Genomic DNA, 26,607 nt, shown 5'->3' with positions numbered 1-26,607 from the left:
ATAAGTCTATATTAGGTGTATCTCTGGCGCAGATTGTGGCGACACAATTTGCGCCAGAGATACGCCTATTATAGGCATATTTCTGGCTAATAAAATGACCCGTTATACATTACTCATATTCAGGGGTTATGACCACCCTGCAATCCAGCTTGTAAGCATGAGAATGACCACGGCACTCTTCCAGAAGGCTTTTTGTGGGTGCACACCAAACTTGTGGCCGAACCATGTACCAAGCTTGAAAAAGGGCACTAAATGAAAGTGCCCAAAACGTTGCACTGATGTATAAACAACTACCACTGGTGCTTGAATATGAATTAAATTAAAGAAGCATTACTCTAAATCCTTGGTGTGCTGTCTCCTCAATAAATATACATTTACACCCTGCAATCCAGCAATGGTGACCGTGCTTGCGCACTATAGGAAAAAGCCGGCTCCTTTTCCTATAGTATGCAAGCACAGCCGCTGCTGCTCGATTGCAGGGTGGTCATAAACCCTGGATAAGAGCAGTGTATAGTATAATGTGATGGGAAAATAAATGAAGCCAGCAAAGGATGCAATATGGATAACAACATTACAGTAAGTGCTGTGTATTAACTTTGCATGTGTAACAGCATATGTAATTCGCAGACACTTTTTTATACTGCCTGATGGAGAGACCTACGTTGTCCTGAAAGCTTGCTATGTAACATCATTGCTTTTATTGCCGTTAGCCATTAAAAGCTATCATACCTGCGAGACTCTTATTTTGTTTCTCTTAACGAGAGCCATAATACAAATGTAAAGAAATGTATCAAATGCTGACTAAAGCCTCATGCAGACGTCCGTGGAACACGGTCCGTGAGATACCGGACTGGCATTTCCGGAGCGCACAGAGTCATTGCAACCAATGACGCTGTGCACTCCTGCAATGCCAGTCCTGTATCTCACGGACGTCTGCATGAGGCTTAACCCATATCACCTAGGCCTAAATCAGTGCCAGCTACATGTATGAAACAGAATCCAAAGAGCCATGTAACCAATAAATTATAATAAATATATATATATATATATATATATATATATATATATATATATATATATATATATATATATATATATATATATTTTTTTTTTTATAATATATATATATATATATATAAATTAAGGATCTTAAATAAATGAATACCAGTAAAATACATAGAATAAAAAAAAAAAGCTCTACACAAAAAATGGAAGATAAAACATCAGAGACACCTGGTGGACTAAACGTGTAACGGCACACACCTCCCGATTAACATGGCAACCTAATTACATACAAAAATTGCTCAAAGTCCTCCTAAATATAGTACAACAAATATCCAAAGTGGAGAATTCCACTAGTCCCATAAAACAAGTGCAGCTAAAAAGGCATAATAACAAAATAAAGGACACAAGCTACCAATAGTATTCCACCACCAACGCGTTTCGCTGTTGCTTTGACCAGCAAGGGTCATTTTTGTGTGGAGCTTTTTTTTTTCATGGTTTGTATTTTACTGGTATTATTCAATAAAGATCTTTGTAATTTTCTATAATTTTATTGGTAACGTGGCTTTTTGGATTCTCTTAATACACATGATTTGTTAAGTATGTAAAATTGCTGTTTTGCTAACAGTGTAGAAAAAGACTATTATTCTTATTATAATAACTTAAACTCTACTAGCGTTCTGCTTTACTAGAAAATAGGATGTCATACTTCTCCACTGCAGATCGTTTTTGTGATTTACTCTTGTAATTCAATGCCATTTTTGCCTCCATCCCAGTATATACAGCAACTCCTATAAAATAAATGCAGAATTCAATGTCATTATATATAAAAAGCGGAGCAATTGCAGTGTCAAGTGTAATGTTTTATCATGTTTTACTCACAATGCTTGCTTTTCAGGTGGATTAAAACAATGACATTATATAAACTGTCAGCAGCATATAATGCTATGAATAAATCAATAGTCACATTCTCATGGTATTAAAGGGGTTGTCTCACTTCAGTAATTGGCATTTATCATGTAGAGAAAGTTAATACAAGGCACTTAACTAATGTACTGCGATTGTCCATATTGCTTCCTTTGCTGGCTTGATTCATTTTTCCATCACATTATACACTGCTCGTTTCCAGGGGTTACGACCACCCTGCAATCCATGAGCGGTGGACGTGCTTGCACACTATAGGAAAGAGGACCAGCCTATGTGAGCTCCCACAGTCCTGGCCATTGGAGAGGCTAGCACTCTTTCCTATAGTGTGCAAGCATGACCACTGCTGCCGGACTGCAGGGGTGGTCATAACCCCTGGATATGAGCAGTGTATAATGTGATGAAAAAATGAATGAAGCCAGCAAAGGACAATCATAATACATTAGCAAGTGCCTTGTATTAACTTTGCCTATGTACGACACAAGCAGACCACACACTGATTTTCTTTCCCTTATCATGAAAGCCATGAAACATAGACCTGCCGCTGATGACAAAGTGACAAAAAAATATCCCCAAAAAAGTTTGATGAACACTCATAAAATATATGCAGTTTCATTAAACTAATAAAAACAAACTATTTTCGGATTTTCTGGTCTGTCTCCTTGTTAGTGCGGTACGTGTGAGGGTGGGGATCATTTCCCCGCTACACAGGGTTCCCCCTGTTCCCATGACCGTGTGCCTTATGCTATTCATGTGTATACTTTATGTATTAATAATACTGCATATGTGTTATATGAGTGTTCTTCAAACTTTTTGGGGGTTATTGGTTGTTTTTTTTGGTTATAGTATTGCACACTAGACCCCAGTACATCATATGTATGGTACTGGAGTTCTCTAATTGGTTGTTCTAAAGTGACAGACATATGCTATCATTAGCAAGAAAGGAGTGAAGAGAGCTCAGAAGCTCTGCACATGTGTAACACAATGTACTTCAAATACAAAGCCTAGAAATCGTGAGAATGGCTAGTTTATACTACTACAGATTATAAAGAGGGCAGCATAAGGGATCTGACAGGTTCCCGTCAAGTACTAAAGAAGAGCAAAAAAATGCACCGAAAATATCGGCCGAGAACGCACCTAATCTGTTTCTGCCGATATTTTTACATATCGGCCGGAAATAGCGGGGAGGGACTGGGAGGAGGAGCTGGGGGCCGGTGCGTTCACTGTGCTCCGGCCCCCAGCTCCAGTAGTTATAAAATGTTGTACAATTAATAAGCATTCTATTCACGAGGCCCCCCTCTGCAGTATTACATTCAATACAGCCACTTCCTACTCACAGGGCTGTGCTGGCCGGCCGGGCAGAGGAGCGGCAGCGTCACGACTGACGTCACATGCCTGCGCCGCCTCCTTCATTCAGAAAGTAGGCCGGGCACATGACGTCAGTTGTGACGCTGCCGCTCCTCTGCCCGGCCGGCTAGCATTAAGATGACAGCCCTGTGAGTAGGATGTGGCTGTATTGAATGTCATACTGCAGAGGGGGCCTCATGAATAGAATGCTTATTAATTGTACAACATTTTATAACTACTGGAGCTGGGGGCCGGAGCACAGTGAACGCACCGGCCCCCAGCTCCTCCTCCCAGTCCCTCCCCGCTATTTTCTATTAATCTATTAATTGTACAATGGGGGGGGGGGCTGTGGATGGCACTGTTATGGGGTGGGGGTCTGTGGATGGCACTGTTATGGGGTGGGTGGGGGTCTGTGGATGGCACTGTTATGGGGTGGGTGGGGGTCTGTGGATGGCACTGTTATGGGGTGGGGGGGTTTGTGGATGGCACTGTTATGGGGTGGGTGGGGGTCTGTGGATGGCACTGTTATGGGGTGGGGGGGGGGGTCTGTGGATGGCACTGTTATGGGGTGGTGGGTGGGGGTCTGTGGATGGCACTGTTATGAGGTGGGGGGGTCTGTGGATGGCACTGGTATGAGGTGGGGGGGTCTGTGGATGGCACTGTTATGGGGTGGGGGGGTCTTTTAAAAGTATTTGGGCAAAAAGGCAGTTTCGGTTTCGGTCAAGGGGTATCCTGAATTTTCGGTTTCGGACCAGAATTTTCATTTCGGTGCACCCCTACAAAAAATTAAAATAAAGTATTTCTTTATTCTCTGTATTCTCATTGCTTATACAGTGCACATTCTGCAGTAATGCCATGTCTCCAACAGGTCTCTCCAAGTTTCCCCATATCAGACAATTTTGTAGTGTGGGAGGAAACCAGAGTACGCAGCAAAATCACACGATAAATTGGAGAAAGCAAAAGGTTGATACAATATATATTCTCATGTTTGCCCCTTTTCCCCCCATTGGGTAAAAAAAACAAAACTGTAACCATTCAGGAATACATAAGGGTTATTTATCTTCAGTCCTCACATTTTACCTAAGAAAAACATACCAAATATTTCCTTTGTGTTCTTCAATCTTGCCCCACGAAGCAAAAGGTTTTCTGGTCCAAGAGGTCTTTTATACAAATAAAGAAGATCACACATATAAGTACGGCAAATCTGTTAACTTACATCAACCAGAATAACCCTCATTCAGAATGTGACATGTACTATAAAATTACTATGTACCTCTCTGCCTTAGCCCAAAAAATCCCTATTGATACTATATTCCTGTACTGGCTACAATGTGAAATAAATACTTAGAAATGTAAGCATATGAACATTATATGCTCAAGACCCACCGAAAAGAGGAGTCTTATGCTTCAGAGGACTAGTTGCAGCTAAATATTAAATAATTTGAAATGTATTAAAACGAAAGCCGATGACGAGATAGAGAAGGTATAGGATCCGCAGGGGATGGTTAGAGAATAATGCAACCCTCCAAGCATGGTTAGGATTCAATGGGGGGATATGTACCAAGACAGTACACAGCTGTGATACCTCTTGGCACAAACATGGTTAGGAGAGAGTGCAATCCGTGTGTGGGACAAGGAAAGCATTCAGGATGATCTCCTGTCACATTGCTCTTTTGCCTCTGTTCACAGCAGAGGTTATAGTCACATGGTGGCTTAATATGGAAATATATGCAGAAACCAGCTGCTATGTACAGGGAATATAATACTAAGACATGATAAATACAAAAAATTTAAAAATCTAGTTACACATGACTCTTTCTGACTGTGGAATAAGACTCCAAGCATGCAGCGCAGTCCTTCCTGTCAAAACGATGGAAAGCTGACACACCCCAACACAAGTCAAGGGGATCTGCTGTTTGCCCTGGCTGTCCTTAGTGATGGAAACAGAAAAAAGTTATCTGTTATAACTGAAACCACAGCGCTCATTGGAGGGCTCTGCCAACAGCTGATCGGCCAACAGCTGATTGGCGTTGGTGCTGGGAGTTAGACCTCCACCAATCAGATATTGATAGGCCTTCAATACTAAATTCCTGGAAAACCCCTTAAAAAATAACATGTTTTATTTGTATTACATTCTCTAATCCGCTCTTCCTCATCTCCCTCACAGGACCTGCATTAGGGTCCACTCAAACCTCCGTAGTGTTTTGCGGTCCGCAAAACACTGACATCGCACGTAGCCAGCACTATATAGAGGATTTCTATTCTTGTCCGCAGCTACGGACAAGAATAGGACATGCTCTATTTTTTTGCGGAGCCAGGGACCGGAAGTTCAGGGCCGCAGACCAGAAATGCGCATCTTTTCCACCCCCCATTGAAAATTAATGGGTCCGCACCTATTCCGCATAATTGTGGAACAGATCCGGACCATTCATACGGACATGTGAATGGACCCTTAATCAGCCATTTTCTGGGGTAGCTGTGTTTGGAAAATGGCTTGCCCAGTTAGAACAACTCTTAAATCCATAAAACTGAACAGCGAGTGACCATAAGTTCAGGTGAAACAGGTCACAATTCCATTTTAATTTTCCTCTATTTGCATTTCAAACATTCCACATATTCTGTGCACTGTGACAACGTCTTTCATATTCTGCAGATTTCAGCCTTTATTCTTCCATAGCAGGTATAAAATGGCATCTCTCTGACTGCTTGCAGCGCTGCCATTTTTAAGTTTACTACAGTTTTCATGTGCACGACCCCCTTGTGTCTGGTGCGATCAGCAAACAAACAGAAACACAGGGCATGAAGATAAATTACCTTACAATATCCTCTGAATGATCCTGCAAGGTTATTCTTCCAACAAACCTGAGTAAACAGTCACATGGCAATATTAGACGTCAGAAATATTGTGCATGAAGCTTATCAACGTGTATATGTCATTTCAGGTGACTTTAGGTTAAGCTGTTGTGTGTGGATATGTACGTAAGTGCAGACTATATCTGACTTCTAGTCTTTCTAGCAGACCGCCCCCCTCCCCAAAATCCCCACGCCTCTCCTCCTTTGCTTGTAGTAATTCAATAGAAACTATTAGCATTACACTCTTATGTCTGTATTACACCAACTGATTATCTGACCAATTTCTGTCCAATCCGACTGGCACGTAACAATAATTGGCACATATAACAAAAGATCTGTGTGTGTAAAACGGCCATCTGACAAATGATTGGTCAGAAAATCTGTCAGGTAATCTGTTGGTGTCATACACTATCTGGCAGTGTAAGGCCTCATGCACACGACTGTATGTATTTTGCAGTCCGCAAAAACGGATCACATCCGTGCGCATTCTGTATTTTACGGAAAGGAACAGCTGGCCCCTAAGGGTTTATTCACACGTCCGCAAGTGTTTTGCAGTCCGCAAATTGCATATCCGCAAAACACAGACACTGGCAATGTGTGTTCCACATTTTGCGGACCACACATGGCAGGTGCTTTAAATAGAAATGCCTTTTCTTGTCTGTGTCTGCAGACAAGAATAGGACATGTTCTATTTTTTTGCGGAACGAAAGTGCGGATGCTGACCCCATCTTTTGCGGCCCTATTGAAAATGAATGGGTCCAGATCCGGACCCATTTTGCGGACGTGTGAATGGATCCTAATAGAACAGTACTAGCCTTGTCCGTAATGCAGACAATTATAGGACCTGTTCTATTTTTTTTGCAGAACGGAAATATGGACATATGGAAATGGTATGCACACGGAGTAAAAAATAATTTTATTTTAAATGGACGGATACGGAAAGAAAATACGGTCATGTGCATGCTCGATCATCAGGCAATCCAAATCTTTTGACATGTTTAAATCATGTCTAATCACCATCGGCTGCCAGCAAACAATGATTCAGTATAGGGAAGAGCTATGGTATAATGATCGCTCCCCCCATGCATGTAATAGCAGCGGTCTCCTCCGCTAGCAAGCAGGCGATTGCCAGGAAGGAACACAATTTGGGCCACTAAGTGCTAAGTAAAGCATGCGGATAGCATTCTCTGCATTGATATGCTGTGGATTTAAAATCCGCACTGCCTGTCAAGTTAAGTGTGGATACTGTTGCAGAATAAGGGTCCATTCACACATCCACAAATGGGTCCGCATCCGTTCTGCAATATCGGGAACGGGTGAGGAACCCATTCATTCTCTATGGGGCCGGAAGAGATACGGAGAGCACACTATGTGCTCTCCGCATCCGCATTTCCGGAGTGCGGCCCTGAACTTCCAGGCTGCAGCTCCGCAAAAAAATAGAACATGTCCTATTCTTGTCCGCAATTGCGGACAAGAATTGGCATTTCTATGGGGGGTGCCGGCCAGGTGTATTGCGGATCCGCAATATACTACGGACGTGTGAATGGACCCTAAGTCTGCAGCACATGGATAAGCTCTTTTTCAAAATGTCATCCACTTTACTGCTTCTCGCTGCAGATTTTCCACATGCAATGGCATTGTGAAAAAACTACAGCATTTACACTAAGTGTGGCTGCACCCATAAATGGGATTTGTTACTAACAATACTCAACCCGTGTTCATAGTATAGGGAATAAGTGTCGAAAAGCTGAATGCCACCTGGAGATTAGAGCAGTGTTGCGCATACATGACCACCACTCCTTTCGGCTGAAGAGGTTTCTAGTGCTGTACTCAGCAGTCTCACAGAAGTCACTGGAGTGGTGGTCACACATGTGCACCACCGCAAATACTTCAGGACTTCCATTCTTGAGTTGCTAGAGGTCCCAGTGGCAACACCATCAGTGATCAGATACTTATTCCCCCAAGTTTTTTTATACCATGGTTTGAAGAAAAAAAAAAAAAAAAAACACAGAATGAACATAAATTACTTTACCAACAGAAACAAAGGCCCTTTAAATGTGCTTCATTAACATAAAAAGACCTCCTTAAAGAGGACCTGTCACCTCTCCTAACATGTCCATGCTTTCCCCATGTAATAACAATTTAGGAGAATCTATTCTTATGACTATGATGTGCTATTCTTTTGTTATTCCTGCTAGAAATTATGAATTAATTACTAGCAGTTTTCATTAAAGGTCCAGGTGGGTGTTAGCAGTTGTGTGGTGTCCCTGCACAGTCTGACTCTATCCAATCAGTGCTGCCAGTGTCAAGACTGTGCAAGGACACTCCCCCAACTGGTAACACCCAGCTATACCCTTACTGCAGACTGCTAAGAACAGATGCTCCAGAACTGTTATTACATGGGTTATGCAAGTAGTTGTTAAAACATCAAATGAGGTTACAGGTGCTCCTTATATATCATACCTGTAAAGATCTGCTTCGGGCTGTTGGCATTCTATCACTGCTTTTAATGTGTCCAGGTTGGCAACGGACTGTAATACTGCAGTTTCTGGAAGAGCAAAATGTGTCTGAAGAGAGGATAGAAGGGATTAGAAATACAGAATATTCCAGCTTTAGGCCCTCGTGTATAAAGCTGTTCTAAGCAACTAATTAGATTACAGCTTATAATTCTGTAGAGCAGGTTTGAAGATTAAACATCTGATGTTTCTTATGAACACAATTTTTTCTGAATACTTTAAGGTGTATTTCTACCACAACATTTATGGTATATCCTCATAACATGTCATAAATGTTCCTATAAGTGAGGTTCCCAGAGATGGGACCCCACCTGTTCTTTAGAAATGGCCCCCGTCTCTCATCTGCTGTGAACGGAGAGGTGACTTCGCATCCACTCCAATGGGAGGTCTGAAAATAGTTGGAACATCCATAGAAGTGAATTAGAGAGAGCTGCACATGCACACCACCTCTCTGGTCACAACAGACAGGATACCCAACATCTCGAGGAACGTGTGCATCAAAGATGTGAGACCCACACCTATCGGACATTTATTGACTTTTCTTTTTAAACCTGACCTTCTTAAAGCACACCTTCCAATTACTATAAATTGATTATTTTGCCAGATTGTGACAGTTTGTTTTGTTTTGCTGGACGGATGAGTGCAGACATCTGCGCTTTCCCTTTCAGTACAAAGAAAAAAAAAAATATCAAGAAGAAAACAACTGCTAGAAGCCAAGTATCAAAACTGATTACTGTACACATTACCAATCATGGACGAGGAACCCTACAAATCTAATCTAATATTACAATGCCATGTGACCACACTTTCTGTCCCATAAGCCTTTTCAGTAGATCACTGTGGGCAACTAAGGCTACTCTCACACTAGCGTTAATATTTTCCGGTATTGAGATCCGTCATAGGGTCTCAATACCGGAAAAAAAACGCTTCCGTTTTGTCCCCATTCATTGTCAATGGGGACAAAACGTAACTGAACAGAATGGAATGCTCCAAAATGCATTATGTTCCGTTCTCATACCGGAGAGCAGCATGCTGCGGTTTGCTTTCTGTCCTGGGATGCGGAGAAAGACGGATCTGTCATGACCCACAATGCAAGTCAATGGGGACGGATCCGTTTTCTCTGTCACAATATATCCGTCTTGGCTATGTTAAATATAATACAACGGATCTGTTCATAACGGATGCAGACGGTTGTATTATCAGTAACGGAAGCGTTTTTGCTAAGCCCTGCCGGATCCAGAAAAAATGCTAGTGTGAAAGTACCCTAAGCCAGTTTTCTTTTGCCCCACTTTTAATAAGTTTCCCCCATTGTGTGGACCTAAATCTTAAGTTACTCCAATGTATATGTATTCAAGTCATTGTGAAAAATAAAAACAAAGTCTCCTAGAGCAGGGTTCCTCACCTCCAGTCCTCAGGGCCCACCTGCCGGTCATGTCTTCAGGATTTCCATAGTATTGAGCAGGTGATATAATTGGTGTCAATGCATCAGGACTTACCCCAGGTATTCATTCTGTGGGATATTCTCAAATCATGACAGATGGGGCCTGAGGACTGAAGTGGAGGAACACAGTCCTAGAACAAACAATAGAAAACTGACTAACAACTTGCCTTGAGATTTGTCTCTCCATCCAGACTCGCAGTAGTCACATAACATGAACCATTAACTCTGTCTGAGGACAACAGTATTAAATCAGCTGGAAAAGTTTCATCTTTGGCTACACGGACAATGTCACCAACCTAAAGTGTAAAAATAAATTAGGCTTCATCATCTACGAGATTGCTTTTGCAGATAAGATCCAACACATAAAAACTTAGAAAACTACAAACCCTGATGTTTTTAGATCTAGTTTTAACAAAGCCGCCACTTCTGACTACGTAAACGGGAGCTCCGTTGACTTCATTGTCTGCTTTGTGCCGCAGCCAGTCTTCATAGCCCTAAAAGCATAGCAAAATGGTAAGCCGACGCAAGGAGTCTTTGAAGCACAGTTACTATGCACCTCACATTTTCTCATATGGTTTCTGCAATGGGCAACATAGGAAATAAAAAATATGATAAGAGACAAATGATGCTAGAAGAAGTAACCGCTATATAGTGGTCACGTAAAGGGAACCTGGGCTATTACATGCAGTAATACATGATTAGCACTGCACATAAGGAGTACAGATTACTATGTATTATTTTAAAGAGTAACTAAACTTATTACAATAATTTTTAATATGTTGTACTTAATCCCCTAAATGAATCTTTTGCTAATATACTTTATTCATTTTGTATTTACATGCCTAAAGTGCTCCATTCAGTGTGCGCTTAAAACTCCCTACACCACTGACAGCCCAGCGGTGTACGGAGTACTCCGTTTATGAACGGGCAGCAGCGCAGGGAGTTCGGGCAGGCGTGCACATTGCTGCTCCTGCTCCCCGGAGGATTACTAACTCTTGGCATAGTACATGGGTACCCTATACCTACTCACTGCAACAAATGCCTAATTTGCATATTTAGAAAAAGTTTTATTTCAGTGCTGCTACAGCTATTGTATTCTTGCCTGAGGTACACTACACAACAAATCGCCTCCATTGTATTTAAATAAAAGGGGTTCAGAGCTGAACCCAGACATACCTCCATTTTCACCTAGGCAGAACCCCTGACTTGAGCATCGGAGCAGTTCATGCTCTCCTTTGCCCCGCGCTAAATCGTGCAGGGTAAGGGCTCTTTTGATTACAATAACACACTGCCAGGCCGAGGCTTCCGCCCGGCAGTGTGTTTGGTGACGGGCGGGCTTTAGCCTGGGTGAAAATGGAGGTATGTCCGGGTTCAGAGCTGAAATTTATGACATGGGGAAACTTTTCAATCATTAGACATGCCATTGTGTGCAAACAGGAGTCTTTTTGAGCTGTCTGCATAGAAATGAATGGCAGTCAGAATTTGCAGAATCATACTGTATAAACCCAGACTTAGACAAAAAGACGTCAGAAAGGCAGAAGAAACTTTGGATATTTGGAACTGTGGCATCCAGTAAACTTACAAATGTGCGATATAACTTTACCTGTTTGATGGCGGTTACTGTTATGACAAAAAAAAGTGGAAGTCCGCTTGTTACTGGACTTGTTGGAGTATCGATCATAAGCTGAAAGAATAAAAACCATTGTGACGTGTTATTCTCACATACATCTTTGAAGAGATCGAATTACTTAAAGGGTCACAGAGTTCTTATAAAACTTTTGATATGTCATAGAGACAAAGGTTTTATCAGTTGGTACCGAAGCCGACTTCGGACACAGGTTTTAAAATTGTTTTCATATTCAAAAATCAAATCCTGAAGTTATTCACTGAAGTCCCGTGAGACTTCGGTGATAACGAATTTGCCTCGCTGGAGCCCATACATTTTAATGCTGTACGGAGATGAATCTCCGTACAGCATTAAAACGAAGTTTGGAGCAAAGCGACTTGGCTCATCCCTAATGGAAAAACTGACCAAACACTATGTGAATTTGACCTTAGTATATTTATAGCCAGAGGTCGCACTACATTTTTTCCAGAAGAGCAAAAATACTCCTCTGACCATTTTTGAGGGCATTTTTTACCCGAGGAGGAGTACGAAAGTTGCGGTAATTCAAAATACATAATACATAGGCCTACACTTGCTCACATCTGCATTGGAGGCTGCGTCTGCATTGGAGGCTGCGTTTGGAGCCTCTGTTGCAGATTCTGTCTAAAGACCAGACAAAAAAAAGCCTTGTATGCAGGAGTTTTTTGTCTGGCAAAAAGACAGATCGCGAACAGAAACCAAACGATTCCCATCATAGTCTGCGGAGTCCGTTTAGCTTCTTTCCCGTTCCATTGTAAAAAAATAAAAAATAAAGATACGTTAGCCTACATATTTTTTTTGCTGAACCTTGCAGGATGGAAAAACGTGGTACACTACACTTTCCCATCCTGCAGAGTTCTGCAAAAAAAATAAAAATATCTTGCGTTGGAGTGCTGCTCTTTTTTGCATACTATAATTGGGAAAGCTTTAGTCCCCAGAGCGTGCACCCGCCTATTTCAAACCTACATCAGCGCTGCCTCCCATTTTGCTATATATAATTTTTATTTTTTACAATGGAACTCCATGGTGATGGTTGCCACAGTATGGCATCTGTCTGAGGCGTCAGTTAATGTACACGTTTTTTTGTTGCTCTGCTCATCTAACGGAGCAGAATAACAGAAATAAATAGTGGTGATGTGGACATGCCCTATCAGGTTCATATTTATGCAGGGGAACCATTAGGCTGAGTTCACACGAGCGTGACAGATTTGGTCCGGATGCCTTCAGGGTGCGTTCAGTTAAACTCGCACCATTTTGCAAGCAAGTTCAGTCAGTTTTGGCTGCAATTGCGTTTAGTTGTTCAGTTTTTTCCGCGCGGGTGCAATGCGTTTTGATGCATTTTTCACGCGCGTGATAAAAAAACTGAAGGTTTACAAACAACATCTCCTAGCAACCATCAGTGAAAAACGCATCGCACCCGCACTTGCTTGCAGATGCAATGCGTTATTAACGCAGCCCCATTCACTTCTATGGAGCCAGGGCTGCGTGAAAAACGCAGAATATAGAACATGCTGCGATTTTAAAGCATTGCAGAAGTGATGCATGAAAAAAAATGCTCATGTGCACAGCCCCATTGAAATGAATGGGTCAGGATTCAGTGCAGGTGCAATGCGTTCACCTACTGCATTGCACCCGCGCGGAAATCTCGCCCGTGTGAACGCAGCCTTACTGGTCTAAATAACATCAGGCAATTATAGCCAAGTGATGAAGTCCAGTCCAATATAGTGGAATTAACCCTGTACTTTACAACTTGGCTATAATAGCCTGCCTGCATTCACTACCCACTGCACTACATACATTACACACACTGCACGCATCAGTGTGAGAGGTGTGCGATGACTGCAGCGCAGTGTGCGATGACCACAAACTGCACTACACACTGCTGTCACCTTGATGTCCGGGGCTGTTGGTCACCACTGAGGAGTCCACTTTAGCATCTCCGTGTCATGTTTCCTTACTGTAGAAAATCCTGGAAGCCGGCCTGGCTTCCCCTGCTGCAGGGCGCTGTATCGCTCCGGTGCCCGCCTAAACTAACCAATAGCAAGGCTCCTTACAGTAAGGAGCTTTTCTATTGGTCATTTCAGGCACAAGCAGCATCACTGCGCTGCCCGTGCCTTTCACAGCGCGGCCTGCGCTGCTGAATGTCAGGTAAAAGTCTAAGCCGTATTGGTACGCCTTAGACTTTTTCCAGGAAGTAAAATGGCCTGAACAGGCGTCAATGACGCTTGTACAGGCGTTATTGCGACCTCTATTCATAGCAATACCACGCACTATATAGACAAAGGTATTGGGATGCACCTCCAGCAATTATCTTTTGAATTAAGAGTAGTTCAAATTTGAGCAATTTTAAGAGGGTGCAGCAATTGAACGACAAATAAATCCTTTGTTTTCTGCGGATCAGACAAATCTGCCTGAGTTTATTGTTAGCTGCTGTCCCATCAGTAACCAGTCGCTAGCAGCGTAAATGCTCCAGAGACGACTAAGCAACAATCGCAATAACTGCAAACAGCAAAAAAAAAATTGATGCTACTTTTTCACGTAATCTAATTATGAATGTAAACAACTGGCTAAATAGGTCACTTGTCGCTCGTTAATGAAAAAAAAATATCTGCCAGTCTAATAGGACCTTTAGTTATTGAATTCTAATGTTCCAGTTGGTCCCATTGCCACAGGTGCATAAAATCCAGCCCCTAGAAATTCAGTCTTTACAAACATTTGTGAAAGAATGGATCATTCTAAAGAGCACACATAATTTGTAACAGGACATCCCCATTGCAACAGTTGGTTTAATATCCAGGAGGGAAGAAATTTCACCATCAACTGTAGGTGACATTATTGCAAAATGAAAGTGTTTAGCAAGCATGCAAGCCTTACATCACCAAGCACCATGCTATATCTTGGTTGGATTGTTGTAAAATACGCCACCACTGGACTCCGGAGCAGTTAGAATAGTGTTCTGTGGAGTGACAAATCTCGCTTCTTTATCTGGACGTCTGATGGTTTGGCAAATGCTAGGAGAATGTTACCCGTCTCGCTGCAGGTGGAGGAGGGATAATGCTGTGGGCTGTATTTCAGGGGTTAGCCTAGGCCCCCTTAATTCCAGTGAAGGGAACTGCTTCTGCATAGCAAAATATTTTGGGCAATTGTATGTCTTCAACTTTGTGAGAAGAGTTTGGTGAAGACCCTTAGGTGACTGAATTTGGGGTGCATGAACTTGTCTGGCCACACAGAGCAAGATCAGTATCAGACCTCAGAAATGCTCTCCTGGATGAGTGGGCAACATTTCCCACCAACATAAAATCTTATACAACACTTTCACCCCTGAATGGGGTTGTTGCTGCAGCATGAGAATGGATTTTGATAGGCCCTGTTCATATAAATGGGACAATTGCAGAAAGTCCTGCAACAAATCTGCTTTTGTGAATTCAATTCACCCTATAGGTACCTGCAAACAGGATGGGTGAAGGAGCAGAAGATCTGCATACATTTCCGGGCATTTCTGTACCTAAACCACACCAAAAACATAAATTTCTAATTGCGATTTTTGGTGCAGTTTTGCACCAGATTTCACCCTTCCTTTGAAAAGGGTGAAATCCGCTGCTAAAACCACCAACATAATTGACATGCTATGGATTTGGAAATCTACATGGCAGGTCAATTTCCACACGGAAACAAATCGGCATAGTATAGGTTAGATTTGTTTTATCTCATATACTTTGCTGGTACTTTTCTGACTACTTTTCCATATGTAAATTCTGCACAGAAAATCTCCACGTATTCTGCAGGTACCCTCCTGCTATGTTCACATGGGCGCAATCTGCCATTAATTCAGTGGAAAAAGGGAATTTTGTACTGCATAATGTAAAATGTCATCAATAGCCTCCCATTGGCTTCAGTGTAAAAAAAAAAAAACAATGCTCAAACCTTATAACACATGGTTGAGTTTTGTTCCACAACTTATGAAAAACACTTGAGAAGTGACATTTATTTCAAACATATTTGATGAAGTGGATTGTATAGAAGTCATGGGGATGCAGAAAAACCTCACTCAAAAACGCTTGTAATAATTCTTGTAATAACCACAAGCAAAAACAGCCTATTTTCAGCTAAGGATACTGATCTACCAGTGAACTTGCTGTGTGAACCTAGCCCTACAGTCCAATACAGCATGCTGCGCATCTCTCACACCATTATTAAACACAGCAAAATGTCTGTTCTGCATGCACATCAATATCATCGGGTAAAATGGTATCAATAAACGGTTTTTGTCTTACCTGAACCAGAAATATGATGAGAAAATAGAAATTGGCTATTCTTCTGAATTGTTCAAATAAGTTTTTTGGAATGAAGTTCAACACTGTGTACTACAAAGAGAAAACACATTTAATATACATGCAAACATAATGAGAATTTCACATCTAAATGATACTAAAGCTTGCACACATACTTAAAGGTGTTCTGCAGTTTGTTTAAACTGATGATCTATCCTCAGGATAGATCATCAGCATCTGATCGGCAGGGGCCCCGACACCCAGGACCCCCACCGATCAGCTGTTTGAGAAGGCAGTGGTGCCGCGGCCTTCTCGCTGTATACCGCATGCCCAGTGACGTCACGACTAGTATCCAATGGCCTGGGCGGAGCTAAGCTCCATTCAAGGGAACAGAGCTTAGCCCCGCCCACTGGGCCTGCAGTAAAGCGCCACTGGAGCACCGCTGCCTTCTCAAACAGCTGATCAGCGGGGATCCCGGGTTTCTGACCCCCACGGATCAGATGCTGATGATCTATCCAGAGGATAGATCATCAGTTTAAACAAACTGCAGAGCCCCTTTAGGACACAGCCTTATTTGACCTCCCAGGCTGCGAGCTGTGCGCTGCGATTGGCCAGCGCTGCAGCCTAGGAGAAGGAGACACCCACAGGACAAGGGCAGTCTCCGCCTACTATAACTTAGAGAGTGAACATCTAAGGGCATAACGGGAGAACGGAGCTGCGCCCGGGGATAATAGTAAGTGCAGTGAGATCCCTGGGCGCCGCTCTCCATGGCAGCATACTTCGTTCAAGGACCTGGCCATTTTTTGCAAATCTGACCAGTGTCACTTTAAGTGGTGATAACTTTAAAACGCTTTGACTTATCCAGGCCATTCTGAGAATGTTTTTTCGTCACATATTGTACTTCATGACACTGGTAAAATGAAGTAAAAAAAATTCTATTTTATTTATAAAAAAAAAAATACTAAATTTACCCAAAATTTGTAAAAAAATTGCAAATTTCCAAGTTTCAATTTCTCTACTTCTATAATACATAGCAATACCTCCAAAAATAGTTATTACTTTACATTCCCCATATGTCTACTTCATGTTTGGATCATTTTAGGAATGATATTTTATTTTTTGGGGATGTTACAAGGCTTAGAAGTTTAAAAGCAAATCTTGAAATTTTTCAGAAATTTTCAAAAATCCAATTTTTAGGGACCAGTTCAGGTCTGAAGTCACTTTGTGAGGCTTACATAATAGAAACCACCCAAAAATGACCCCATTCTAGAAACTACACCCCTCAAGGTATTCAAAACTGATTTTACAAACGTTGCTAACCGTTTAGGTGTTCCACAAGAATTAATGGAAAATAGAGATACAATTTAAAAATTAAACTTTTTTGGCAGATTTTCAATATTTTTTTTTTCAATTACAAAGCAAGGGTTAACAGCCAAACAAAACTCAATATTTATTATTTATGGCCCTGATTCTGTAGTTTACAGAAACACCTCATATGTGGTCGTAAACTACTGTACAGGCACACGGCAGGGCGCAGAAGGAAAGGAATGCCATACGGTTTTTGGAAGGCAGACTTTGCTGGACTGGTTTTTTTCTTTTACACTATGTCCCATTTGAAGCCCCCCTGATGCACCCCTAGAGTAGAAACTCCAAAAAACGACAGGATAGGGTGGAAGTTTTGTTGGTACTAGTTTAGGGTACATGTGATTTTTGTTTGCTCTATATTACACTTTTTGTGAGGCAAGGTAACAAGAAATAGCTGTTTTGGCACAGTTTTTATTTTTTTGTCATTTACAACATTCATCTGACAGGTTAGATGTGGTATTTTTATAGACCAGGTTGTCACGGACACAGCAATACCTAATATGTATACTTTATTTATTTATGTACCATAAGTTTTACACAATGATTTATTTTTTTAAACAAAATCATGTTTTAGTGTCTCCATATTTTGAGCCATAATTTTTTCAGTTTTTGGGCGATTATCTTAGGTAGGGTCTAATTTTTTGCAGGATGAGATGACGGTTTGATTGACACTATTTTGGGGTTCATATGACTTTTTGATCGCTTGCTATTACACTTTTTGTGATGTAAGGTGACAAAAAATGGTTTATTTAGCACAGTTTTTATTTTTTACGCTGTTATTCTGAGGGGTTAGGTCATGTGATATTTTTATAGAGCCGGTCGATACCTACAGGTCCTTCTCAAAAAATTAGCATATTGTGATAAAGTTCGTTATTTTCTGAAATGTACTGATAAACATTAGACTTTCATATATTTTAGATTCATTACACACCAACTGAAGTAGTTCAAGCCTTTTATTGTTTTAATATTGATGATTTTGGCATACAGCTCATGAAAACCCAAATTTCCTATCTCAAAAAATTTGCATATTTCATCCGACCAATAACAGAAAAGTGTTTTTAATACAAAAAAAGTCAACCTTCAAATAATTATGTTCAGTTATGCACTCAATACTTGGTCGGGAATCCTTTTGCAGAAATAACTGCTTCAATGCGGCGTGGCATGGAAGCAATCAGCCTGTGGCACTGCTGAGGTGTTATGGAGGCCCAGGATGCTTCGATAGCGGCCTTAAGCTCATCCAGAGTATTGGGTCTTGCGTCTCTCAACTTTCTCTTCCCAATATCCCACAGATTCTCTATGGGGTTCAGGTCAGGAGAGTTGGCAGGCCAATTGAGCACAGTAATACCATGGTCAGTAAACCATTTACCAGTGGTTTTGGCACTGTGAGCAGGTGCCAGGTCGTGCTGAAAAATGAAATCTTCATCTCCATAAAGCTTTTCAGCAGATGGAAGCATGAAGTGCTCCAAAATCTCCTGATAGCTAGCTGCATTGACCCTGCCCTTGATAAAACACAGTGGACCAACACCAGCAGCTGGCATGGCACCCCAGACCATCACTGACTGTGGGTACTTGACACTGGACTTCAGGCATTTTGGCATTTCCCTCTCCCCAGTCTTCCTCCAGACTCTGGCACCTTGATTTCCGAATGACATGCAAAATTTGCTTTCATCTGAAAAAAGTACTTTGGACCACTGAGCAACAGTCCAGTGCTGCTTCTCTGTAGCCCAGGTCAGGCGCTTCTGCCACTGTTTCTGGTTCAAAAGTGGCTTGACCTGGGGAATGCGGCACCTGTAGCCCATTTCCTGCACACGCCTGTACACGGTGGCTCTGTCCACTGCTTCCGCAGGTCCCCCAAGGTCTGGAATCGGTCCTTCTCCACAATCTTCCTCAGGGTCCGGTCACCTCTTCTCGTTGTGCAGTTTTCTGCCACACTTTTTCCTTCCCACAGACTTCCCACTGAGGTGCCTTGATACAGCACTCTGGGAACAGCCTATTCGTTCAGAAATTTCTTTCTGTGTCTTACCCTCTTGCTTGAGGGTGTCAATGATGGCCTTCTGGACAGCTGTCAGGTCGGCAGTCTTACCCATGATTGTGGTTTTGAGTAATGAACCAGGCTGGGAGTTTTTAAAAGCCTCAGGAATCTTTTGCAGGTGTATAGAGTTAATTAGTTGATTCAGATGATTAGGTTAATAGCTCGTTTAGAGAACCTTTTCATGATATGCTAATTTTTTGAGATAGGAACTTTGGGTTTTCATGAGCTGTATGCCAAAATCATCAATATTAAAACAATAAAAGGCTTGAACTACTTCAGTTGGTGTGTAATGAATCTAAAATATATGAAAATCTAATGTTTATCAGTACATTACAGAAAATAATGAACTTTATCACAATATGCTAATTTTTTGAAAAGGACCTGTAATATGTATATGTTTTACACAACAGCTTTTTTTAAACAGAAAAAAAAATGATGTTTTAGTGTCTCCATATTCTGAGCCATAGTTTATTTTTATTTTTTGGGTGATTGTCTCAGGTAGGGGCTCATTTTTTTGCAGGATGAAGTGACAGATTGGTACTATTTTGGTGGGCAAACGCCTTTTTGATCGCTTGCTGTTGTACTTTTTGTGATGTAAGGTGACAAAAAAAAATTGTTTATTTAGCACAGTTTTTATTTTTTTACGGTGTTCCTCTGAGTGGTGAACACAGTTACGTCATGTGTCCTGAAGAGGTTAAAGCGTCTGTGCCACCAGGATCAGCCCTATTAAACTAGACATACTGGCTGGTAGGATTGATCATGCAGATTAAAACAATGCCTTTCTTTTGTCTGTATGTTAAATAGCTGCTGAGAAACTTGCGCTTTATTCATATGCAAATCAATTGGAGGGGAGGAGTGTGCAGAGCACCAGGGATGTTGCAGAGCAGTGCTCCGACAATTCAGCCCCGCCGCCTGGTGCTCCAACGTCTAATTTGCATATGAATAAAAACACAGATGTCACTGCAGCTGTTTAGCATACAGACAAAAGTTTAATTGGGTTGATCCTGGTGAAAGAGTCGCTTTAACCACCGATTAAGCACATTTTTATTTTTTTAGCACGTGCCTTTGAAAGCCATAACTTTATTTCTGGTCTGTTATGTACATAATATTTGCACTTTTTTTAGGTCATACATGGGACTTTTTAATCCCTTCAGTACCAAGCCACTTTTCACCTTAAATCCCAGACCAATTTTTGCAAATCTGACATGTGTAACTTTATGTGGTAATAACTTTGAAACACTTTTACGTATCCAAGCCATTCTGAGTTTTTTCGTGACACATTGTACTTTATGACAGTGGTAAATTTGAGTCAATATATTTCATCCTTATTTATAAAATAATCCAAAATTTACCAAATATTTGGAAAAATTTTCAATTTTCTAAATTTAAATATTTGTACTTTTAAAGCAGATAGTAATTTCTCATAAAATAGTTATCATCCAACCTTCCCCATATGTCTGTTTTATGTTGGCATTATTTTGTAAATGTAATTTAATTTTTTTAGGACGTTAGAAGGCTTAGTCTACTTTCACACTGGCGTTTCTGGGTCCGCCTGTGAGATCCGTTTCAGGGTTCTCACAAGCGGCCCAAAATTGATCAGTTCAGTCCCAATGCATTCTGAATGGATAAGGATCCGTTCAGAATGCATCAATTTGGCTGCGTTTGGTCTCAGTTGCTTTTTTTAGACGGTCACTAAAACGCAGCTTTCAGCATTTTTATGACCATGCGGAGCCTAACGGATCCGTTTAGACTTACAATGTAAGTCAATAGGGACGGATCCATTTTTTAACTGACACAATATGGTGCGATTGAAAACAGATCTGTCCCCCATTGACTTTCAATGTAAGTCAAGACGGATCCGTTTTGACTTAGACTTTTTTTTTTATGAATAATGCAAACGGATCCATTATTAACAGATACAAGCGTTTGCATTATTCGTGCGGATCCGTCTGTGCAGATACAAGACAGATCCGCACAATACGCGAGTGTGAAAGTAGCCTTAGAAGTTTAGAATCCATTTTTCAAAACTATTTTTTTTTAGCACCAATTCAGTTATAAAGTGATTTTGATTGGCTTACGTAATGGATACAACTCATAAATGACCCCATTTTAGAAATTACACCCTCAAATTATTCAAAACTGATGTTAACTTAACTTTGTTAACCCTTGAGGTGTTCCACAAGAATTAAAGGAAAATGGAGGTGAAATTTCACTTTTTTGGGAGATTTTTTATGTTAATAAATGTTTTCTTGCAACACAGCAAGGGTTAACAGCAACATAAACCTCAATATATATTACTCCGATTCTGCAGTTTACAGAAATACCCCATATGTGGTGGTTAACTGCCCTATGGGCACGTGGCAGTGGTCAGAAGGAAAGGAGCGCCATATGGTTTTTGGAGGCAGATTTTGCTAGAATGTTTTTTAGGCATCATTTTGTATTCGAAGAGACCCCGATGTGCCCATACAGTGGAAACCCAAAAAAAAGACCCCATTTTGGAACTACCCCCCTTAAAGAATATATTAAGGGGGGTACTGAGCACTTTGACCCCCTAAGCATTTTACAGAATTTGGAAACACTTGGCTGTGAAAATGAAAAGTTTCATTTCTTCCAAGAAAATGTTGCTTTCGCCCCAAATTTATCATTTTCACAAGGGATGACAGGAGAAAAAGCACCCCATAATCTGTTCACTTGAATGGAGCTTAGCCACGCCCACTCTAGTTGATACAAGTCGTGACGTCAGTGGGCGGGCGGCCCGGCGGTAAACAGTGAGAAGGCCGCGGCGCTGCTGGAGCGCCGCTGCCTTCTCAAACAGCTGATCGGCGGGGGTCCCGGGTGTCGGACCCCCGCCGATCAGAAGCTGATGATCTATCCAGAGGATAGATCATCAGTTAATTGAAAGTGCAGAACCCCTTTAAAGTAGGTGGCCAGAGTTACTAGGTGCCTGCACTTTTGGACTAAGGAAGGAGTGAAAAGTGCCAAAGAGTTTTTTCAGATTATTAGATAGTGTAGAGATCAGGGTGGCGAAGTAGGTCTGTTTGGTGAGGTGAAGGACAGAGTTATCAACATGAATTTATAATGGACGAAGTCTTGTGGTGCATGAGTTTTTCTCCATAGGTATTTGGCCCTTCTGGAGCATCGCTGGAGAAAGCGGGTTTGAGGTGTAATCCAGGGTTGCTTTGGTCTCTGTTTGGAGGTTCTGATTGTAGGAGGCGTTACTTCATCCAGGCTGCTTCAGAGGGTGTCATTATAATGTTTTACTGCCAGTTCCAGACAGGAAAGGAAAGAGATTGGGGACAGTGATGACTGCAGAAAGTCTGTAAGTTTGTTAGTGTCAATGGCATGTAAATTTCTTTTTATATCCACTAATAAATATTATATATATATCTATATCTATATCTATTAGAGTTGTTGCGATACCAATTTTTTGATTCGGTTTCGATACCATGAAAAAGTATTGCGATACTCGATACCATTCGATACCACGCGAAAAAAATAAAACAAAAAAAGCCACGTGCATTCCTCATTTTTAAAAATGGCGAATCGCGCAGTTTTTATTTTATTTTTTCTGTTCCGGCATTCACCACCTAGATTTTTTTTAATATATTTTAATAGTTTGGACTTTTCTGACGTGGCGATGTAATATGTTTATTATTTATATATTTTATATGTGAAATTGGGAAAAGGGGGTGATTTATACTTCATATTTTAGTGTTTTTTTTTTTTGTTTTTTTTTACACTTTTTATTTAATAACTATTTCCCCCTTAGGGGCTAGAACCTGGGATCTTTCATCCCTTTTCCTATTCAGCCTGATAGATCTCTATCAGGGTGAATAGGACTCCACACTGTCCCTGCTGCTCTGTGCTTTGTGCACACAGCATCAGGGATGTTACCATGGCAACCAGGGCTTCTGTAGCGTCCTGGCTGCCATGGTAACCGATCGGAGCCCCAGGCTTACACAGCTGGGGCTCCGATCAGAAGCTGCCACTGCACCACCAATGAGGGGGAGGGGAGAGGTCCCTGTGGCCACTGCCACCAATGATTTTAATACTGGGGGTTGAGAGGGGCCGGCGCACTGTGCCACCAATGATTTTAATGGGATGGGGGGTTGAGGGGGGGGGGGGCACACTGCACCACCAATGATAATTACCCCTTTATACAGGAGGCGGGTACTGGCAGATCAGCGGCAGTTAACTGCCGCTGATCGCAGCTCCCTGTCAGGGGCAGGGTGCTGGCAATGCGATTCTGCTGCCGGCACCCGCCTCCTGTATGTGTTAAAGACTGACTACTGTATATGAGTCCAGACTTTCACTATCAGGCCACACAGAGCGGCGCCCAGCGATGTCTCAGCACTCACCATTAGTCCTGGGCGCCGCTCCGTTCGCCTGCAGTGCTCCATTACTGTCTCCTCTCCTGCTCCACATGCTGCTGATTACTATCGGAGCGATGGGAGGAGACATCAGATTCACTAGTGGGCGTTCCTTCTCCCTGGCTGTAGCGCTGTCCAATCGCAGCGCAGGGAGAAGGAACGCCCACTAGTGAAGCTGATGTCTCCTCCCATCGTTTCGATAGTAATCAGCAGCATGTGGAGCAGGAGAGGAGACAGTAATGGGGCACTGCAGGCGAACGGAGCGGCGCCCAGGACTAATGGTGAGTGCTGGGACATCGCTGGGCGCCGCTCTGTGTGGAAATAATCCTATCATTGGTGGCGCAGTGCGCCCGCCCCTCCTCCGCCCCTCTCTTCTCATTGCCGCCCCTCCTCCGCCCCTCTCTTCTCATTGCCGCCTCTCCTCCGCCCCTCTCTTCTCATTGCCGCCTCTCCTCCGCCCCTCTCTTCTCATTGGTGGCAGCGGCAGCAGCACAGGGGGAGGGAGGACAGCTTCCTTCTCCCTGTGCTGCTGAGAGAACATGAGCGCGCCGATAGCAGCGCGCTCATGTTCAGAGATACTAGACTGCGCAGAAGCGCAGCCCAGTATCGAAAAAACTGAAATCCCGGTATCGTATCGATACCGGGACAAAAGTATCGATTGGGTATCGAAATTTCGATACCCGCAACAACCCTAATATCTATATATCTGGGCTCTGGCAGTCCATATTACAGACTGAAATCTACTTCAGCCTGTAGCTGGCTCAAATTTCAGTCATTATTTACATCAGTTTCTGGCGTAAATAATGATAAATGTGACGGGCAGATGGCCCTGCCCACACCCTTTTTGGAAAACTGGAAAGGGTGGCATAAATATGTTGAAATAGCATTAAAACTGTCACAAAACAACAGTACACAGGAGTAGGGCAAAGGATTACCCCTGTAATCTCTACTACAGAGGTATTTAGAGGCAGTCAGTGAGTGCAGTAAATTCTACTGCTTTGCGGTTTACAACAGGTAGGCTTAAAAATAGATAATTATAGACTGAATTGAACCTTTACACACCAATGACTCGTCGACCACCTACGTAAGCTACATTAGATTTTACTAAGGGCCACGCGGTAGTTAACAATGCAGACCAACTAAACAGTGCGGCTTTCATTAGTTTAATTAGAGCCCGCTGCAGCCTGTATCGCTCAACCACAGCGCGGCTGCATTACAACTGTGCCGTTTGGTCGGTTTTGGTTTACGCTTTCTGCCGGAAGCTACTGAACACCCGCTGGCCCCATTCGCTATTTGTCCGGCCACTTCTCGCGCATCGCCGCCGGTTGCCATTATAGTTAATATGGCCGGACAGTGTTGCCAGAATGCAGAGAGATCAGCCAGGCTGTTCCGTGCCGGTAAATGCAAACGTACAATAGGCTTAAGGGCTTAAAGGGATCCGGTCACCATGAAAATGCAGTGTACTCTGCCAGCAGCATGTTATAGAGCCGGAGGAGCTGAGCAGATTGATTTATAGTTTTGAAGGAAATTATAAATTTTAATTGCTGTTTTTTCTAGGATATCAAGGAGACGGTCCTTTCAGTGATTCACAGCCCTCCCTCTATGGCTGTGTATACAGAGCTAGCTGTCAGTCATTGATAAGATCGTCTCCTTGAATTCAAAGCCCAGACTTAAAGGGAACCTGTCACCTGGATTTTGGGTATAGGGCTGAGGACATGGGCTGCTAGATGGCCACTAGCACATCAACAATACCCAGTCCCCATAGCTCTGTGTGCTTTTATTGTGTATAAAATCTGATTTGATACATATGCAAATTAACCTGAGATGAGTCAGAGCTTGAAAATATGACTTCTCTGGTCACACAAGATATGACTTATGTTAATTTGCATATGTATCAAATCGTTTTTTTTACACAATAAAAGCACAGAGCTATGGGGACTGGGTATTGCAGATGTGCTAGGGGCCATCTAGCGACCCATGTCCTCAGCTCTATACAGCAAATCCTGGTGACAGGTTCCCTTTAAATACAAGTTAGGGCTCATACACATGAACGTGTGTGCCCCCTGCCCATATTGTGGACCGCAAGCAGCAGGTATATACGGGCACCAGCCGAGTATCACGGATGTGGACCCATTGATTTGAATGGAGTGGAGGCATTGATCGGAAGCCTAAAGTGCTTCCGTGCAATTTTGGTCCATTTTTTTTTTTCAATGTGGATCGTCTTTAGCGGATAGCAACCCAACACACATTCAGACCACAGATCTGTCCATTAACCCAATTTAAAGCAGCTTACCTTAGATGAAATTATCCTGTTGTCTGCAAACTTTTGAGGGACGTAATGACCATGCTGAGGAAACCTATTTGCCACGTAAATGGTACGTGTTTCACTGTGATTTGGTGGGTCGCATCCCTGAAAAACAGAGGGGATAGCAGTGTAAGGTTACTTCACCAAGACACCTAAAACACAAACAATGTTCCCACTTTTTATGTGGCTAAAATTCCCAAACAGTATCATTTTGGTGAACCACTATTATCAGAACTGTAGTGTAAAAGAGGACTAAATGATAAACTTTAGAAATAAACACTTATTTCACAAGAAGGTGAAATAAAAGGGAATGAAGAAAGAGGGTTACAAAACTGAGAGGAAGTAGCAAGAGAACAGGCACAATGTCCTTGCACTGCATGATAACGAACAATCTGAAGGCACACTACCTCTACTGGCCCTGAAACAAAGCCTACAATACGTAGGAAAAGCCGAATACAAATAATGACCTGCACCAGAGGTGTCCCTTTGAATGTCACTTCCTGAACAGGAGACTTTGTCATTGTTCAGTCAGCAGA

The 26,607-nt window shown here is 42.2% G+C and overlaps 1 protein-coding gene across 4 annotated transcripts in view; it reads right to left on the bottom strand.

Moving 5' to 3' along the window:
* The window catches only part of ATP11B (ATPase phospholipid transporting 11B (putative)), a 118,024-nt gene that overhangs the window by 75,593 nt on the left and 15,824 nt on the right, over nt 1-26,607 (bottom strand). For all 4 annotated transcript variants that reach the window (XM_044288641.1, XM_044288642.1, XM_044288639.1 and 1 more), the window contains exons 2-10: nt 26,060-26,176; nt 16,003-16,092; nt 11,687-11,767; nt 10,470-10,577; nt 10,251-10,379; nt 8,590-8,693; nt 6,088-6,135; nt 4,369-4,433; nt 1,712-1,793 (exon numbers count right to left, since the gene is read on the bottom strand). In XM_044288641.1, coding sequence (XP_044144576.1) covers nt 1,712-1,793; nt 4,369-4,433; nt 6,088-6,135; nt 8,590-8,693; nt 10,251-10,379; nt 10,470-10,577; nt 11,687-11,767; nt 16,003-16,092; nt 26,060-26,176 — 824 coding nt within the window. The remainder of the gene's footprint in view (nt 1-1,711; nt 1,794-4,368; nt 4,434-6,087; nt 6,136-8,589; nt 8,694-10,250; nt 10,380-10,469; nt 10,578-11,686; nt 11,768-16,002; nt 16,093-26,059; nt 26,177-26,607) is intronic.

Source organism: Bufo gargarizans, chromosome 4 (assembly GCF_014858855.1).
Source record: "Bufo gargarizans isolate SCDJY-AF-19 chromosome 4, ASM1485885v1, whole genome shotgun sequence".
Classification (NCBI taxonomy): Eukaryota; Metazoa; Chordata; class Amphibia; order Anura; family Bufonidae; genus Bufo; species Bufo gargarizans.
This window is presented reverse-complemented; position numbering and strand designations above follow the sequence as displayed.